At 44.8% G+C, this 17,852-nt stretch overlaps 1 protein-coding gene across 4 annotated transcripts in view; it reads right to left on the reverse strand.

Annotated features, from left to right (window-relative positions):
• Positions 1–2,732: 2,732 nt before the first annotated feature.
• Positions 2,733–17,852, reverse strand: part of Usp48 (ubiquitin specific peptidase 48) — a 70,741-nt gene continuing 55,621 nt past the window's right edge. For all 4 annotated transcript variants that reach the window (XM_038332516.2, XM_038332515.2, XM_038332514.2 and 1 more), the window contains 5 exons: positions 15,905–16,060; positions 7,915–8,040; positions 5,450–5,498; positions 4,165–4,191; positions 2,733–3,242 (listed from right to left, as the gene is read on the reverse strand). In XM_038332516.2, the coding sequence (XP_038188444.1) occupies positions 3,220–3,242; positions 4,165–4,191; positions 5,450–5,498; positions 7,915–8,040; positions 15,905–16,060 (381 nt within the window). In that variant the 3' untranslated portion in view covers positions 2,733–3,219. The remainder of the gene's footprint in view (positions 3,243–4,164; positions 4,192–5,449; positions 5,499–7,914; positions 8,041–15,904; positions 16,061–17,852) is intronic.

Genomic DNA, 17,852 nt, shown 5'->3' on the forward strand with positions numbered 1-17,852 from the left:
GCGCCTGCACACCCTTACAGGGATGTTACTATGTTCTTAGCAACGGCAATCAAAACAACTGAAGCTGCCCTTCTGGGGCAAGAACTGTCCATCAGAAAGGCAGAAGTCTTCTGCACACGTTCTAACCATATTTTGAATGCCTTTCAGCATGCCCCCGCGGGTAAACAGGTACTCAAGCCATGTATTGTTTAGCTACTGTCCATGGTGATATGGGCTAAAGATCTATGAAAAAGGTTAATGGAGCACCTGGCCAGCCATGGCTGCAGCCTGCAGAGCTCCCAGCACAAGGAACGCAAGGAACACGTTATGTTCTTGGTGAAGGCTGGGGTGTGTGTGTGTGTGAGCACTCTGGATCCCCCAGTGCACTTTCAGACTGCATGAACACCTAATCCTCCAGATGCCGGGGTGAGCACAGCAGCAGATGCTCATGAGATGAGGAAACACAAGCAAGGCCACAGTCAGCAGCTTTCCTTGCTAACAAAGTAAAGGGTGGACCTTCCTACACACCCAACATGTCAGGGCCTTCAGGGAAGCTGTGCAGTGTTGTCTGCCCTTTCATGTTTAGGGTCTGAATTGTACTGAATCTGGTCAACACTGTTCACATGCCTGCACTCCGTACTACCACCCTGTACCATGACTACCCTTGAACACTTGGTGACCTGCCTGGCTGCTTACGGAAAACGAAAGGCAGGCTTCCCTGCTCTGAAAAGACAAACCATCTCTTCGGTATCAAAGCAGGCCACTTAAACTGAGCATCAGTGTCTGCTGTTGGCCAGGACATGATCAGACCTGGGATGGAAGACCAACACTGGCAGGTCAAAGGACAAAGAACTCACTCTAGACTAACATCCGTGGAAACAGAGACACAAGTGTCTTTAATTTGGCAGAAAGGTTGACAGTGATTCTCAACAATAAAGTTCATAAATACAGAAAAGAAGTTTTCTCTCAGGGAATGAAGACATCAAATGACAGCCTACGTGTCTGGTAATGGCAATAATCGTTTCAGCATAGGCGACTCTACACATCTGCTTGGGATTAAAGAATGATCAGAAATATACAAAGGAGAGCTGGGGGTGTAGGTCAGTAAGCAGAATGTGTGTTTAGCCTGCATGATGCTCTGTGCTGGGGGCTCAGCACATTATGAAATCTGTCACAGTGACCACATGCCTGCAATCCCAGCACCTGGGAGGAAGTAGGAAGATCAGAAGATCAAGGTTATCCTGGTTACATAGTGAGTCTGAGGCCAGCGGGGTTACAGGAGACTCTTGTCTGGGAAAACAAAAAGGAAACATACAAAGAAGAAGCCTGGAGTGTAATACTCTGGTTTAATGCCATTTCTGAAGGCAGCTTTAGAACCCAGTAGAAGAGCTAGCCTATGCTTTAAGTCCACCCCATCTCAAAATACAACCAAACAGCACGTATTAATAAGCAGGAACATGGCAACTGTTAAGTACAAGTGCATATTCTCCAAAATTTATCTACTTCAAGCTGTGAAGAAGCCAAAGCCCAGGGATCCTGAGCTGCTTGGGGGCGGCCTTGTTCTGGGACCTGAGCTGCAGCTCCAATAAGGCTCGGCAGTGTGAGGGGTGCAAGGCAGTCACACAGGTTGTCAGGTCGGAAGCATACTGCAGCACATTGAAACTGGGTCTGACCCACCTGCATCTGCCTGACAAGAGTTAATGGTTTATTTTAACATGATGTAAAGAAACATAAGCTACGCAACTGGCTCGTCCACATTCAATCCCAGGAAGAGGGGGAGAAACAACAGCTCTTGTCATTTATCCGCACTACTACCACCTGTTCGCGATGCTTTGTCCAAGAGTCTGGGCTTCTTTGTAAGGACAGGAAAGGTCATCTGTCAAATACCTTATGATCTGCTGGGTGTCTTGGCCTTAGGAAAGAGTGAACTCTTTGAGTGAGGCTTGGTCCCATTTCTGTGGTGCTCAGGAGGACAGATCTGGAAACCAGGGTCACTCGAGTCCCTGTGTCCACAGGAAGGCGTAACTTTCCTGGGAGGTATGCGGCTCTCCTGGCCCTGCACAGGGCACCTCACCTCCTCCAGAACACGAGCTCGTCATTGCAAACACAAACACCACACTGGGAGTTTTACCTAGCAGCCATAAGTACTGACAGAGGGTTGTCAAAAGATGCTGCTAATGTTGAGGTCAGCTCTTTTTAGATCAGTTAGGCAAAGATTTAAACAAACTAGAGGTTTTTAAAAAAAAAAAGTGGCCACAAACATATCCACACCTACTCAACAGAGAAAATGCAAAAAGCCAACCATTATCCCAGCCCTTCAAGCCCAACCTCTTGCTCCATTCAAACCCTTGTTCCTGTGGACACAGGTGCTGCTTAGGCTATTCACTACCAACAGTGATCCTGAGTTGGAGAGAGCACACCCACATACTCTTTCGTTTCTCTTTTCAAAATGTCCCTCCTCGGAGTGTCAGAAGGTCTGAGGAAAGTGGAGCTGGAGGATGGAAGGGCCCCTTCTGCCAGTCCAGCTTGCACTCTTCCGTCCCGTTCTTCAGACGTGCAGGGAACGCTTTTGCTTTGCTGCTAGGGACTGAGCATTTCCCACCACCACTGCAATGATGGAAGAAAACTGAAACAGTGTCGGATTTAAGAGGGAGTGCACACGGGTGCTCTTCTCCCCAGCACCGACAGACAGCGAGCAGGCGGCAGGGCTATGGCTGACCTGCAGTAGAGCTCTGAAGACATGTTCCATGGTGGCAAATTCTTCACATTCATGCTTTATTGAAAGATGAGTAAGGGTCAAAGACAGGTACTGATTAGCAGGTCGTGTCTCTAGACAGTCACTTGGAGTTCAGAGCAGGATGCTATCCCACACACTTCCATACAAATCCACGACTGATCGGGGCATCTGTATGAAACTGACCAGGACTTTATTTCCCTCCTGTGGCTCCAAATCTCACGTGTAAACATGATTTACTCCACTGCTACACTGCTTACTCACCCTCTCCCTCCCACCACCGCTTAAATAGAAAATCTGAAACATTTCCTTCGTCTGATGCCCATCAGTGCAATCTGCTTTATTTGACATAAGGCAATTGGGACAGTCTCTTTGAATGGATTTTTGCCTTTTGGAAGAGCCAGGTAATAGTTTAATTCTTAAATCCACTTTTTCTTTAATGCCCTAACATGTCAAATTCCTCTTCCTTTCTGGTTATTCCTTGGCAGTCAGCAAGTGGTCAAAGATTAATGTCCAAGCAGACCCGTACCTGAAATAGAACACACATGGAGGAAGGGCTAAAATTAAGAGTTTGTGTATTCTGTTTGGCAAGAATGTGTCAACAGGGAATATCGCCCATAACAAATGAACACAGGGGCCCTTGGCACTGAAGATCAAGACAAAATACCAGCAGACCCCAAGCTTTCAGCGAAATCACATTTTGGTTGACAGCCATGGATTCCTATGCGTATCACACAAGCTAACTGGGTTTGACTGGTGCTTTCATTTTACAGCTACGTCCAAAAAGGAATATTATGCCTTTATGTAGATCTTGCCAGGAGTTCCTTTGTGGAGCTCACATGCAGACAACAGAGCAACACAGGGAGGAAGGAGGTATTTGGGCCAGGAGCTTTGGCACTGCCCAGTGAGAAACTGCTGGCAGTTGATTCAATCCCATTTGGGGAAGAATCTGAACCTGCCAACAGACCTTGGGAGTGGTGGACAGAGAAGCAGCTCGGCAGCTCCTGCATCTGCACAGGTACAGTGCTGGGAAGACAAGGCAGCGCTGTCTCCACCTGAAAATCTTCATAATTAATGAAACCGGCACTGACCTGATATAAGACTATACTCTCCCGGCACCAATTCTTACCCTTTACATACCAGCTCCCCCCGATGAGATGGGGCTGATAGGAGATTTGGGCAGAAGGTTAAATATGAATCTAGAAATGTTACTCATTACTTCCCAGCCTCCCTGAAAGGAGACCAAGGAAATGCTCCTCACATACAGGCCAGTCTCAGGCCTCAGTGTGGAACGCGAGAACGAGAAGCTGGAATAAAAATGATTTCAGCGAAAATTAATTCTAGTCACAAGACTTGGATTGGATTAAATTTTAAAATCAAATTCCAGCCTTCACGTTAATAAAGAGCCCCAGTGTGGCTCTGACATGGAGGAAGCACGACAAAGCCCTTACCTTTAAATCCCTCTTCCGGCATACAAACTGCAGAAAAAAAGAATTCCAGAGTGAAAGACAGTTACTGCGAGCATGTCAAATGCCTCAAGATGAGGAGTTTAAAATAACTTTTAATTGCCTTAGTCACCTGGAATGGTTCCTTTTGAACCCATGGTAGCAATGATCTGTTGGCCTCGTCATCAGAGTCACACACACGCACTATTTAGAAAGGCAAATGTCTGTGGCAAGCCTGGAAACCTCATGGCTGACCTCTGGGAGCAGTGTCTTCTCTCCTCCTGTCACTCCCACTGTGAGATTCTCTAGCAGTTTCTTTCTGATATTTAGTTTCCTTCCTTTTTGTTTGTTAAAGATTTAATTTTTATGTGTATGAGTGTTTTTTCTGCACACCATTTCTGTGCACCCCCCCCCCATGCACTGACTTGTGCCTACAGATGTCAGAAGGGAATTGGACCCCCTGGAACTACAGTTACATATTGTTCTGAGCAACCATGCTGATGCTGGGAAGTAACCTAGATCCTACAAGAAAAACAAGAGCTCTTATCCGCCACTCCAGCTCTATTTGAATTACTTCTGAGACAGAATCTCACACTATGTAAGCCACACTGGCCTAGAACTTGTAGCAATTCTCCTGTCTCAGTTGTACAAGTGCTAAATTACAGTTGTCTTTCTGAGTAAGATATTTTTATTGTTTTCCATATCTTGACCTCTGACAATCTTCCAGTGAAGAACATTTAGCTTTTCTATCACCTAGCCCACCTTGGCAATACCCAGTCTGCATGCCAGCCTCCAATGGTGCTTTCAGTTCCAGTGCTTACATGCTCTCTCTTTTAGAGCCTGGCAATTCCTGCATAAATCACATGCTGTCTCTTCTGCATCTAGCTGCAGTAACCTCTTCAAGGCCGTCACCATCACTTCCATTCACCTTGCAGAAAGCTCATGCTAAAGTCCATGCCCAGCTCCCAAATCTGGACCAATGCCTACACAGCCTGGGCTGAGATCTCCCTTCCCATCTCCTAGAACTTCCTTCTTCTACCAGCCTTTCGTTTAAGAGTGTATCCCCACATGTTGCCCCCAGGCTTACCTTTTTTTTTTCCAGTTTCCTCATGTTAATGAACAATGACTTTTCTCCCTGCTTTCTACTTCCCAAACTGGGAACTTTTCTACTTTAAGAGCATGCAGTTGTTCTCTTTCAAGGTTAAAAGTAAAGCCCAGGGCACATCAGCCTCTATCTATAACCCCATATCCTAAATTCATCACCAGGTCCTGAAAGCAAACTGGTCTTTACCTTGCATGACATCATCCATTGCAGCATAGTCTGCAATTGGTTCATCAGCCTAGAAAACAAATGGAGACAGTTCAGAGCCACATGGGAGGAAGGACTTAGGGAAGAACAGGCTAACCACACCCTGAAGCCTAGTCCTGGTTCCAATACTGGCTGCAAATCCTATCTCACAGTTCAAACCCTTCTCCTCAGTCCTACCCTTGGAAAAGCAAACTGGTACTTCCAGTCTACAGAGGACTTGTTTTGAATGAAACAAGCTCAGATCCCTCAGGGCCAGTAGCTGGGCTGGCTCCATCAGCAAAAGTTTGGTTCACAGGTGGCTAATGGGCAATGCTCCTCATCCATTCAGTGTTGCCTAGCTTTGTACAAAAAGTTGGCACTGGGCTGGACGGTCCTTGCTCAGACTTAACCAATGCTCTGGCAAATGTAGGTGTAGGCTCCTTTGGCCCAATGTACGAGGCAGAGTGCTGTTGTCTTCCCCACAAACAGCTTTAAATAGGGGAGGTGCGAAGTGTCTAAGGGGAGATAAGTGGATGACCAGCCCAAAACCCAGCTGCACACCTGCTACAGAAGCCATGTAACGAGCTAGTCTAGAGGTTAACAACTCAACAGGTAAACAGTATCATTCCACAGACTATAGTTCTGGGAAAAGCCAACAGTCAGGATGGGAGGACCAGACATGCCAGACACAGATACGCCTGCCTCGTCGTGTCAGGATAAGTTACAAAAACATGCCCGCCCAGGTCAGGTATCTTTGGGATTGTTCTACCGGGGTTTCCTATGTGGAAGAACAGTGTGCCTCAGTACCCCTCTCTTCTATACCAGCATGTAGAGAGCATCACTAACTCCAAAATTTTCTTTCTGAGCTTGTATTAGGATATCTAAAGTACAAAATGTTTATAACCAAACTCCTAAAATGGGTTACTTAAAACAGTAAAAATATTGTATGAAATTACCTCCAGGCTGTGTATATGGGGTACATACGAAACATCCCTCATTATATATACAAATATCTCAAAATCCAAGATCTCTGGTCCTATGCACTTCAGACAAGGAAGCTTCAGCTCATGCCTCTGAAGCAATGCAGAAGTGCAGGCCATGCCACTGTGCCATCAAATGAAATCACAAGAAGCTCTACTCTCCTCAAAGAGATTTTTATAATTGCTGTGTCCTGGCTAGTTTTTTCTCACCTTAACACAAACTAGAGTTATGTGGGAAGAATCAGATAGGACTATAAGCAAATCTGAGGGTCACTTTATTGACTTATAACTGATGTGGGTGCTGCTGTGCCTGGGCAAGTGGTCCTGGGTAGTGTGAGAAAACAGGTGTAACCAGGCATGGCACACATTTTTGATCCCAGCACTCCAGAGGCAAAGGTAGTCCTGTGAGTCTCAGGCCAGCCAGCACTACATAGTGAGACCCTGTCTCAAAAAAAGAAAGAAAGAAAGCTGCTTGAGTAAGACACAAAGTGTAAGCCAGTAAGCAGTACTCCTCCACAGCTGCTGGCTCCAGCTCCTGCCCCTCCTTTATGACCGATTACAACCGTAAACTGAAATAAATCTTCCTTCCCAAGCTGCCTTTGTTGTCATGGTGTTTATCACAGCAAAAGAAACCTATTTTGTTATAATAATAGATGAAAATTTTAAGTATCAACAGGGTCAGCAATCCTTTCACAGGTCACACACCTCTTCTCTGCTCTTTCTTAAAGAGGGAAGCATTGCGAAGAAGCCACACTAGTCTAGACTCCAGCTAGCCCAAAATAAAACAACCTAGGCACAGTGGTGCATGGCTGTAATCCTAGCAACCAGGAGGCTAAAGTAGAAGGCCAACCAACCTAGGCTATATAGGCCCTGTCTTAATACAACAATAAAATAAGCAAACCAAAGGAATGTGTGCACACATGGCAAGTAAAACCATGAATGCAAGAAGAGGAGGTGCCAACATAGAAATCATAACTACAGACCAGGTCATTGAGCTGAACCCAGTGTGGTGGTTCAGGGGCTAACAGTCAATCCTGTCCCGAGCTCAAGCCTTCCTTCCATGAGTGGAATAAAAAACAGATCTGTGAAGCTGGCCTCTTGTCAGAGAAAAATCAACCTGGAGGAATCAGGCAGGGATGGTGATAGTCTTGGCAGTGCTGTCTGTCCTGACTATCTACAGCACAAACACCAAGCCACATAGAAATCCAGAGAGGACCAAGAGGAGATACCCATTTATCTTTAGTTCACAGGCAGCGGTAGATATTCTGCCATCACCGCAGCTGATGATGACTATGAGGACACAACTTAGTGGTGTGCTGGCCTCCTCTCAGCCTCTATCAGAGCTGGATAACCAAGAGGGAGCAAAAGCTCCCAGCCCCTGAGAACTCCTGCCCTTCAAGAACCCACGCTGCTTCACCACCACAGCATATCCTTTACCAGGGATGCAGCACTGACACCTGAGGCCCCAGCTGGACGGCTGCTACTTACCTTTAATAAAATGACAGACTCAGGAATGACGCCGAGGGCCCCAAGGGTGGCACGGTCATCATTTAAAATCTTTCCATCAATTGACAAATTCTGGTCAAAGGGAGCGACTGAAAATGCATGCATGATCTGTGGCAATACAAAATAAACGAGGTCACACAAAGGACACCACCGAGCCCTGTAACACCCTTGAAAACATAAAACAGATTCCAAAAAACACAGGAAAAATCCAAAGGCTCCAAAGTACAAAAGCAGCCAGCACACTTGCTACAATGCTAGAGAGTGTCCCTAGGAGGCCAAGCCTTAGGAATACAGAGAACAGAGACAATTAGACATTCAGGTCGGTTGCCTCCCCCAAGTCTATCAGGGGGAGCTCAAAGATAGGGCTGTGTTGCACCCACACTTCATCAAGATCACCCCATTCTTAAGGTGCCCTACAACACATCATAAACAAGCACAAGGTCTCACTCAAAACCATTTCCACGAACAAGTATGAATGCTCACCTAAAAATTTTAGGCTTGAGTTGTCTGGTGCCTATAGTTCATTTATGGAGGGGTTAATGCATGGTGCCTTTCTGAATTTAGAGGTTCCATTGCAGAACGAAATATATGCACAGAATTCCAGGCTGGCTTGAGACACTCATTTCAGAAACACCACCACCGCCACACACACACAAATTTGGACAAAACAGTTTCTAAAGGCAAGGTTTCTCTGCGTAGCCCTGGCTGTCCTAGAACTTGCTCTGTAGAATGGGCTAGCCTCAAACTCAGAGAGAACCGCCTGTCTCTTCTCTGCCTCTCCTGAATGCTGAGAGTAAAGGTAGGTGCCACCACTGCCCACCTACATCTTTCTCCTTAGCGAGCATCGTGGACTGTGTCATTCGGACAAACTGTCAATATTCTTAGACTCAGTGTTGAGTCTCTGGGGAACAAAATACAACTTCAGAGAAGGGCTACGTGCTGTATCCCAACACTGGCCAAGCAACAAAAGTCAAATACATTCCAAAACACATAATTCCTTCAACGTCTTTCAGATTCAGAAAGTTTTAAAAGAATTGATGGGGCAGGCCTTTATTTCCAGCCGCTCGGGAGGCTGGGACAGATCAGCCAGTGTTAACTTAGTGAGATTCTGTCTCAGTGAGGGCATACTCATTTAGTATGACAAGGTCCTAAATTCAATCCGTGCCACCTCAAAATAACCAATAATGGTTTAAATAATTTCTGGATTGTAATTACATCCAGAGGGCAGAAGGAATCTTGAAAAGGCACTCAGACACCAATAGTAACACTATTACTATTCTTCTTCTTTTTTTTATAAGATTTATTTATTAAGCATACAATGTGCTTCTGGTAAGAAAGGCACCAGGTCTCATTACAGATGGTTGTGAGCCACCATGTGGTTGCTGGGAATTGAACTCGGGACCTCTGGAAGAGCAGCCGGTGCTCTTACCCTCTGAGCCATCTCTCCAGCCCTCACTATTACTATTCTTAACAGGTAAGGCAGTTTTAAAAAACATTCATGAGAAATCTTTAATTAAGTTACTTATTTTGACTTAGGTTCTTACTATGTTTAGCACTGAGTGTCCTGGAACTCACTATATAGATATACTGGCCTCCAACTGTAAGAGATCCAATCACCTCTGCTGGAATTAAAGGCATTCATTACTACACTCAGCCAGGATATACTCTTCAAAAGTAATTCTTTAGCACCCAATCTTATTACACTGTTATCCCTGATGCTAAGGGAGTCATCCAGCTTTCATGCTTTCTTCTACTTGGTGGCAGAAAGACAGGTCATCTGTAGGAATTCAGTCTCCAGCTCCCTGTGCAGCAGCAGAAAGGACTGGGGTGATGCTTACCACATGATTGACTTTTAAAACTGGCTACAGATAAGAGCTCTGGTCAGGTAAGAATGATACCTGGATTTCTGAAAAAGACATGAACACCCAGAGATGACAAGGGCACGTTACCGCCAGTGAGCTTCCTGAAGCAGCAAGCCTCATTCCTACAGACAAGGCTAACTCTGCCAACCCCAGACCAGCATACCAATATGGAACAGGTTCATCAGCACATCCAGCAGAGCTTCAATGGAGATGGGTGACAGTGACTTCACACAGGTAAGGTCGCGTTCATTCCCCTCAATATAGGATGGCTTCTTATCTTGAAATGCCCACTCCATGAGATGGGTCAAGCCCCAAACCCCTTGAGGTAGCTAGCTATGCCATCTCTGAGGGATGGACACACTGTGCTGTGAGTACAGACAAAGGCACATAAGTGTGTTCAACAATGACTGTGGCCTTCATGAAGCCAGCACATGACAAGTACTGCACTAGACACTAGAAAAATCCCTCCAGGTAATGCAGGACGGTGGTTCAGCAGTCCTTATGGGATGACACAACTTACGTGCGGGATTCTAACAGGCACTAAGACAAGGTACCCCTGAAGAGGTGCTGGGAGAAGACAGCAGTGGTTTCGAAGAAGAGAGACAAATCAAGGCAGGGGTCCACGGACAGTACCTCCCCAGCTGTATGGGCCAGTACGGAGCCTGAGTGTCAGCGTACATACAATACAGGCTGCCTGATAGTGACCTGCTTCCTGACTGTGGAGCGTTCCAGGAGCAGCAGAGCATGCTGCCAGACTTCAATTACCCACATAACTGAGGCAAGGAAATGCAGACGCTTCAGCCACTTCGCCCTGTGCCCAAACACCACCCCCCTTCCTAAGGGCCAATGACACACAACATCTTTGGGGAAATAAAATTTTGCACTGGAGAAGGGAAGTGGAAGAATGACTACTTAGCATGAGTTATGTCTAGATTTGAGTATTTGTTCAGCAAAACAAACCAACAGGAGAGAAGCATTACTGGATTATTGGATGAACAAACAACTATGCAAAACAACAAACTTTCTTTTTTTTAAATGTTTTCAACATTTACTTATTTTATGTGTATGAATCTGATGCCTACATGAATGTTACATGCATCACTTATATATACCTGGAACCTACTAGAGTTACAGATGGTTGTGAACAACCATGAGGGTGCTGAGACCTGAACCTGAGTCCTCTATGCAGCAAGTACTGTCTTTCTTAACTACTGAGCTGCCACTCTGGCCCCCAAAGCAACTTTAAGATTCTAAGCAATAGCATATGGAAAAGCATCTATCTTTATAACCTTGATTTACACTGTGACACAGACTGTCACCCAATTCACCTAGAGCAGTGTGCCCAAAGGAAAGGCTTCATTCATTCTACAAAAGAAAATAAAGTACAAAAAAAAAAAAAAGCACCTACTGGGGTTGAAGAGATGACTCCGCTCTTTCAGGACCTGGGCTCATTTCTCAGCAACCACATGGCAGCTCACACTCACAGCTGTAACTTGGTTTCACAGTATCTGATACCCTGATACAGACATATATGCAAGCAAAACACCAATGCACATAAAATAATTTTAAAGTGTCTACAAAAGAAAAAAAGTACCTATCACCACCAACTGAGAACTACATGTATGTCACACAGCTGCGGCAGAAGGGTCACAGCTAGCCGATGCTCTTAAAGCACTGGGCACCAGGGGGACATTCCATCCCACCACCCTTTCTTTCAGTCCTGTTTGATTCACAAGAGAGGGAGATGAGAGGAAACACCACAAAGAAATCACTGAGGAAAAAGCGTGTGGAGGTTTCATCTGAACAGCTGCTGCCATGAAGCAGTTCATCCAAGCAGGTAACACACTCCCAGGGGGAGAGGTTATTTTTGCTGCCTTCTGATTTATTCTTCAAAAACAGTGATCCATAATAAGAGCAGCACAGGCTTTCAGAAACGTCCTTGTCCACAGGGGCTCTTTTTGTAATTTAAAGGTTTTGAATGCTCGAGGTTTACCACTGACAGGCAGAAAACTGGTGATGGAAACAAGCCTTCTCAGATGTAAAGGGCACAACAACAGAGAGAAGATATTATGCCAACACATTTATTTTCAGAGCCGTGGGTTCAACCAAGGGAAATGCTGTTCTCAGGACAATCTGGAACACATAACACCCTCAAAAGAAGCCTGTACTTTTGCCTCAATTACAATGATAAATATCAGCAACAAGAAAAATGCATTGCCATGAATGCCACCACATAAAGGCAGCAGACAAGAGAGCGTGGTCAACTTTTTGGAGATCCTACAGTGACTCAAACCACAGGGGCCAGATTGTTTTTCATGGACATCTTGAATTTATCAGCTCTTTCTGCTGAGGGTTTGAGACATACTATTGGAACGCACACTTATGGAACTTTCCCTGATACCAAGAAGTGATACCATCACAAAGAATTTGGGTAACTGCCTGTGTGTGACCTTATAGATTTCCAAGTGCGAGTATGGATGGGGCATTAAACAACAATTTGGAAAAGACTACTATATTAAAAAAAGATAAAGATGAGCTAAGAACCTAGCAAACAGGGCCAGTGAGATGACCTGGGGCAAAGGCAATTTCTGCCAAGCCTGATGATCCAAGTTTGGTACCTGAGACATACACGGTCAAAAGGAATCAACTTTCACGGGCTGTCCTTTGACCACAAGTGCACCACAGCACACATGCACCCATAAACATATCTACATACAAAATAAATATACATACACAAAATAAACATATTCACACACAAAAAAGTAAACAAATAAATAGATGTAAAAATATTCTAGCCAACAGATAATATGTCACCAAAAATACTAAAAAATGAGAGGCATAGGCAGGAGTTTGATTTGAGTCAGCCTGATCAATTTAGCGACTTCAACATAGGACAGGCAGGTGTTCTTAGCAAAACTCAAAAACAAAAGCAGGAGGCACTGGAGAGATATTAACAGAACTTTGCTCTTACAGAGGATCACAGCTGTATGTAAATAAAGCTCCAAGGGATCCCACACCCCTCTGGTTTTCTAAGGCACACTACAGACATACATGCAAATAAAAAATTTAATCAGAGCTGGCATGCTGGCTAGCTTTATGTCAATTTGATAAGCTTGAATCATTTGAAAGAAGGTAACCTCAATTGAGAAAATGCCCCCATAAGACCAGCAACAGGGCATTTTCTTAGTGAGTGCTGGGGGAGGGTCCAACCCATGTAGCCGGGGTCACAGGTTCTATAAAAAAGAAGACTGAGCAAAGTGTGGAAAGCAAGCCAATGCGCAGCACTCCTTCATGGTCTTTGCAATAGCTTCTGCATCCAGGTTTCAGCCCTGCTAGAGTTCTTATTCTGATTTCCTCCATTGAAAAACTACAATTTGTAAGCCGGATAAACCCTTTCCTCCCCAAGATGTTTTGGGCATGATGTTTCATCACAGCAACAACAACCCAAACTAAGATAGGTGGTGAGAGGGCTCAAGCAAGTAAAGGAACTGTTATTGTGCCCGACCATCGGCATTAGGTTTCTAGTACATGACGGAAGAAGAGAACAAGCTTCCCCAGAAAAAAAAAAAAAAAAAAAACTGTCCTCTGACTTACCATACAGACAGACCCACACGCATGCAAAAGAAACAAGGAAATGTTAACAACAGCAAAGCACTTTCGAACAAGCTTGAGACTCCATGTTTGATCCCCAGAATCCACATTAAAATGTAGGCATGAGCTGTCCAGTGATGGCACACACCTTTAATCCCAGCACTAGGGAGGCAGAGACAGTCAGATTTCTGTGAGTTCAACGCCAGCCTGGTTTACAGAGCAAGATCCAGGACAGGCTCCAAAGATCTCGAAAAACAAAACCAAAAGAGTGGGTATGTAGGGCTGGAGAGATGGCTCAGCAGTTATGAGCACTTGTTACTCACATGGTGGCTAACAAATGCCTATAACTCCAGTTCCAGGGACCTGATATTCACTGACTTTAAGCAGATTAGGTTCTTGCCATGTACTTGGTGCATATACATATACTCAGGCACACACACATAAAATACTTTAAAAATCTGAGTAAGAGGACTAGAGAGAGAGAGAGCTCAGCAGTTAATAGTAAGTGTTGCTCTAATAGAGGACCCAAGTTTGGTACTCAGAATGCATTTGGGGCAGCTCACAACTCCCTCTTCTGCACTCTACAGGCTATACTCACCTGTACACACACTCCCCCACACACAATTAAAAACTAATTTAAAAACATATAGGCGTGGCAATGTATACTTGTAATCCCAGTGCTGGAGAGAAAGGGAGAGTAAGTTACCTAGATCTTTGTGGTCAGCTGACTGAGCCTTATATGGCAAGCTCCCAGACAATACCAGTCTCAAGGAACAATGTAGACCCTTGAGATGGTTCAGTAGGAAAAGACACTTGCTGTTACATGGTGTGGTAGACCACACCTTTGGTTTCGGCTCTCAGGACAGATCTGTGAGCTTGGACTAGCCGCAGCTGCACAGTGAGCTGCAGGCCAGCCAGAGCTATGTAGTGATGCACTGCCTCAAAAACCTATGTGAATGAATGAATACCCAACCAAAAAAAAAAAAAAAAAAAAAAAAAAAAAAAAAAAAAAAAGCCAAAGCCAAAGCCAAACCCAAGTTTAATTCCTGGAACTCTCATAAAGGCTGTCTTCAAATCTCTACATGTGTATCATGGCCCTGCTCCCACATACCTCTCAGCATACACACTTTACACACACACACACACACACGCACGCACGCACGCACGCACGCACGCACGCAGTAAAATTTTAGGAGCTGGAAAAAAGATTCAGTGGTTAAGAGTGCTTGATTTTCTTGCGGAAGACGCAGCAAGAATTCCCAGCACCCACATGGTGATTCCCAGTCACCTGTAACTCCAGTCCCAAGGAATTGGAGACATGTTTTTCTCTTCTCTGCAGGCACCAGGCACCCACCTGGTCCACATGCAAGCAAAACACTCATACACAGAATAAATCTGAAAATTCGATAATGAATAAAATTTTAAAGTAAGATGGGAGAAGGTGCCAAGGTAGATAGTTTTGGCCTCGACGTGCATGAGTGCACACACACATTCACACAGGCATACACGTGTGCAAAACAAATAGAAAACAAAACAACAAAAACAAGTGTGCTGAGAGCTTCTGGCTCATCCTAATAAGCAATTCCTAGTGCTGTTTGTTTCTCCCTCAGTAACAGACTCACAATCCAGCCATGAAAAGAGAGAACAATTATCCTGAAGTTTGTTATGGATTAACAAGCTCTCTCGATGCCTCCCACCTGAAGAAAAGTATATGTGCATAAGCTATCACTTGCCACCTGGATACAAAGACTGGCTACTGTGAAAACTAAGGGGTTTTTGGTTTTTGGTCCAGCTAAGAGGTTGTGGCCACAGTGATCAAGGTAGTTTGTAACAACCCTCTGTGAAAGAAAGTCCATGTCAGGTTTAGCACTGATAACACCATGGGGGACCTAAAGAAACTGATAGCACCCAAACTGGTACAAGGTCATTCTTGTAAAGTAGAAGCGGTGGTACACACCATTCGTTCCAGCACCTGGGAGGCAGAGGCACAGCCTGGTCTATAAAGCAAGTTCCAGGACAGCCAGAGCTATACAGAGAAACTCTGCCTCAACGCTCCCTCAACAAAAAAGTGATACATGATCTTTAAGAATCATGTTGTATATCTGGGATATTACAGAATCAACGCCAGGATGAATCTGGAGCTTTACTACCAACAGAGAGGACTTCCTTGTCCTTGGTGCCCTTTTAAACACTTCACACCAATGGTCAGGAATGTGGGCACACACCTTTAATCCCATCACTCAGGAGGCAGAGGCAAGCAGATGTAATACCAGGACAGCCAGGGCTGCACAAAGAAACCCTATCATGAAAAACCAAAAAACAACAGAACAAACACACATTTTAACTTGGAGCCCTACAAGCATTTAAAACTCAGAAAGTCCGCTCCCACTGGATTACTACCATAAGCAGTTAGATTAGTAATGCCTCAGTCCCAGAAAAAAAGGTAACTACATAAAACAGATGTGGGGAGGAACTCACAGAATCCTTGAGAGTCCAGGCAGACATTCAATTTCCCTCACCTGAATCTTCAGTTCTTTTAATGTCTGATTAGCTGACACCAGCAGTGCCTTCTCTCCTCGCACCTTTCTGTGCCTCGTGCTCCGCCGGATAACCTGCTTCTGGTAGGCCACGTAGCCCTGTTGGGACGTCTTCTGTCGCTTGGTACCTCCATTGCTCTAAAAACAAGACCCCAAAGAGATTACCCTATTCGGGAGGTTCTTCAGGCAAACAGAAGCTGGATACAACTGCTCCAGAAACCCTCTGGCTCCAACACAGGGAGTCCAGGGTTCTACAGATTAGTGGGTTCACATATACAGGGTGTGTGTGTGTGTGTGTGTGTGTGTGTGTAAAAATGAACTTATAACTGCCTGTAAGTAATTTAAAAGCTTGTTATAAAAAAACACTTATGAAGAAAACAAAGTTTCACCTCCAGCAAGGAACAACAATAAATTATCAGTTGTGCTGACCTTCTTCTAATCCTGGTACTTGAGAGGTAAGGCAGAGATTCTGAAGGTCAGCCTAGGGCTAGACAACAAGGCCCAAGGCTGGTGAGATGGTCATCAATGCCAAGCCTGACAGTTATGTAATATCTAATTAATATGTTTAAACTAGTTCTCTTGATGTCTTCCACTTGAAGGCAAATATGTGTGCACACAGTTAAATATCACTTGCATATAGAGAAAATGGCTATTTTTTTTTTGTTCCAGTTAAGAAGTTGTGACCACAATGATCACGTGATCAAGGTAGTTTGCAAGAACCCCTGGTTGTTCCCCAGGACCCACATAGGGCAAGATGAGAACCAACTCTTGCTGTCTTTTTAACCTCTACTGCATCCACACACATATACACAAAATAAACAAACAAATGCATTAGAAAGTTAATTTAAAAAAACCCAAACGAGTCAATAAATTGAAATTTCAAGATTATAGAATTATGTAAATAAATTTTAAGTTGTTTTACATACTTTCTTCGGGGGTGGGGTGGGAGTCACAGCTCCCTCGGTCTCACAATTTCCTTGGGGGGTGGGGATGGCGGGGAGCAGTGTGTGTGTGTGTGTGTGTGTGTGTGTGTGTGTGCCACAAGCCTAGTCTACAGCTCCCCCTGTCTGAACTAACCCTCCTGTCCCCACCTTCATAGTGGCAAGATTATAGCAGTGTGCCAACACTTCAGATTTACGAAGCTGGGGACGGAAAGTAGAGCTCCTGCATGCTAGGCGTGCACGCTACCAACTGAGCCACATCCCTGGCTCCTTTTGAGAATGATATGGAAGTAAATATCAACTGTAAAATCAAAGATTGGGCTTTACTCAAGCAATGTGCTTCTTGTCGTATCGGTGGAAGAGAAACGGCTTCGACTATAGCCCTGTGAAACTAAACAAAAGAACGCCCGAGCACAGCTTGCACATTATAGAAAGGCTGATCTTACCAGAGTACAGACCACTGTTAAGAACCAAACCGAAGGTGGTCTCCAAGACCCTTGGCTAGATGGAAACCACCCAAGTCACACAACGCGGGTTCAGAGGACACGGGGAATCGTGCCTGCTAGCTGCTCTCAAATGCACTATACACATTGTACAGGAAGCTGTGTTTACCTCTGGAATACTCAGAATCAAATATTTAGAGCAGCATGATCACTGCAACTGACCTAAACATCCACAAAAGCACAGGACTATCTATATACAGGTATGATACAGGCTGTACCAGTCTTCAGAAAAGAGAATAGCAAGGAGCCAAGTGTTCTAGAACATTTTTTTTTTTGGTCTGTTTTCAAAGTTTCTCATTATGTAGGTCTGCCTTGAACGTGCTATGTTCTCCAGGCAGTAGATGATTCTGTCTTCCCAGAGCTGGGATTAGTGTGTGGTGGCTCTCTACTTACAAAGGCCTCACTGAGAGGTTAACAGGAGGTCCAGTTTGCCTGTTAAGCAGGCCAGAGAATAAAAGTGGGATTTTTCAAAATCCTTTTTTTCTG

The sequence above is a fragment of the Arvicola amphibius genome, chromosome 6 (assembly GCF_903992535.2).
Source record: "Arvicola amphibius chromosome 6, mArvAmp1.2, whole genome shotgun sequence".
NCBI lineage: Eukaryota > Metazoa > Chordata > Mammalia > Rodentia > Cricetidae > Arvicola > Arvicola amphibius.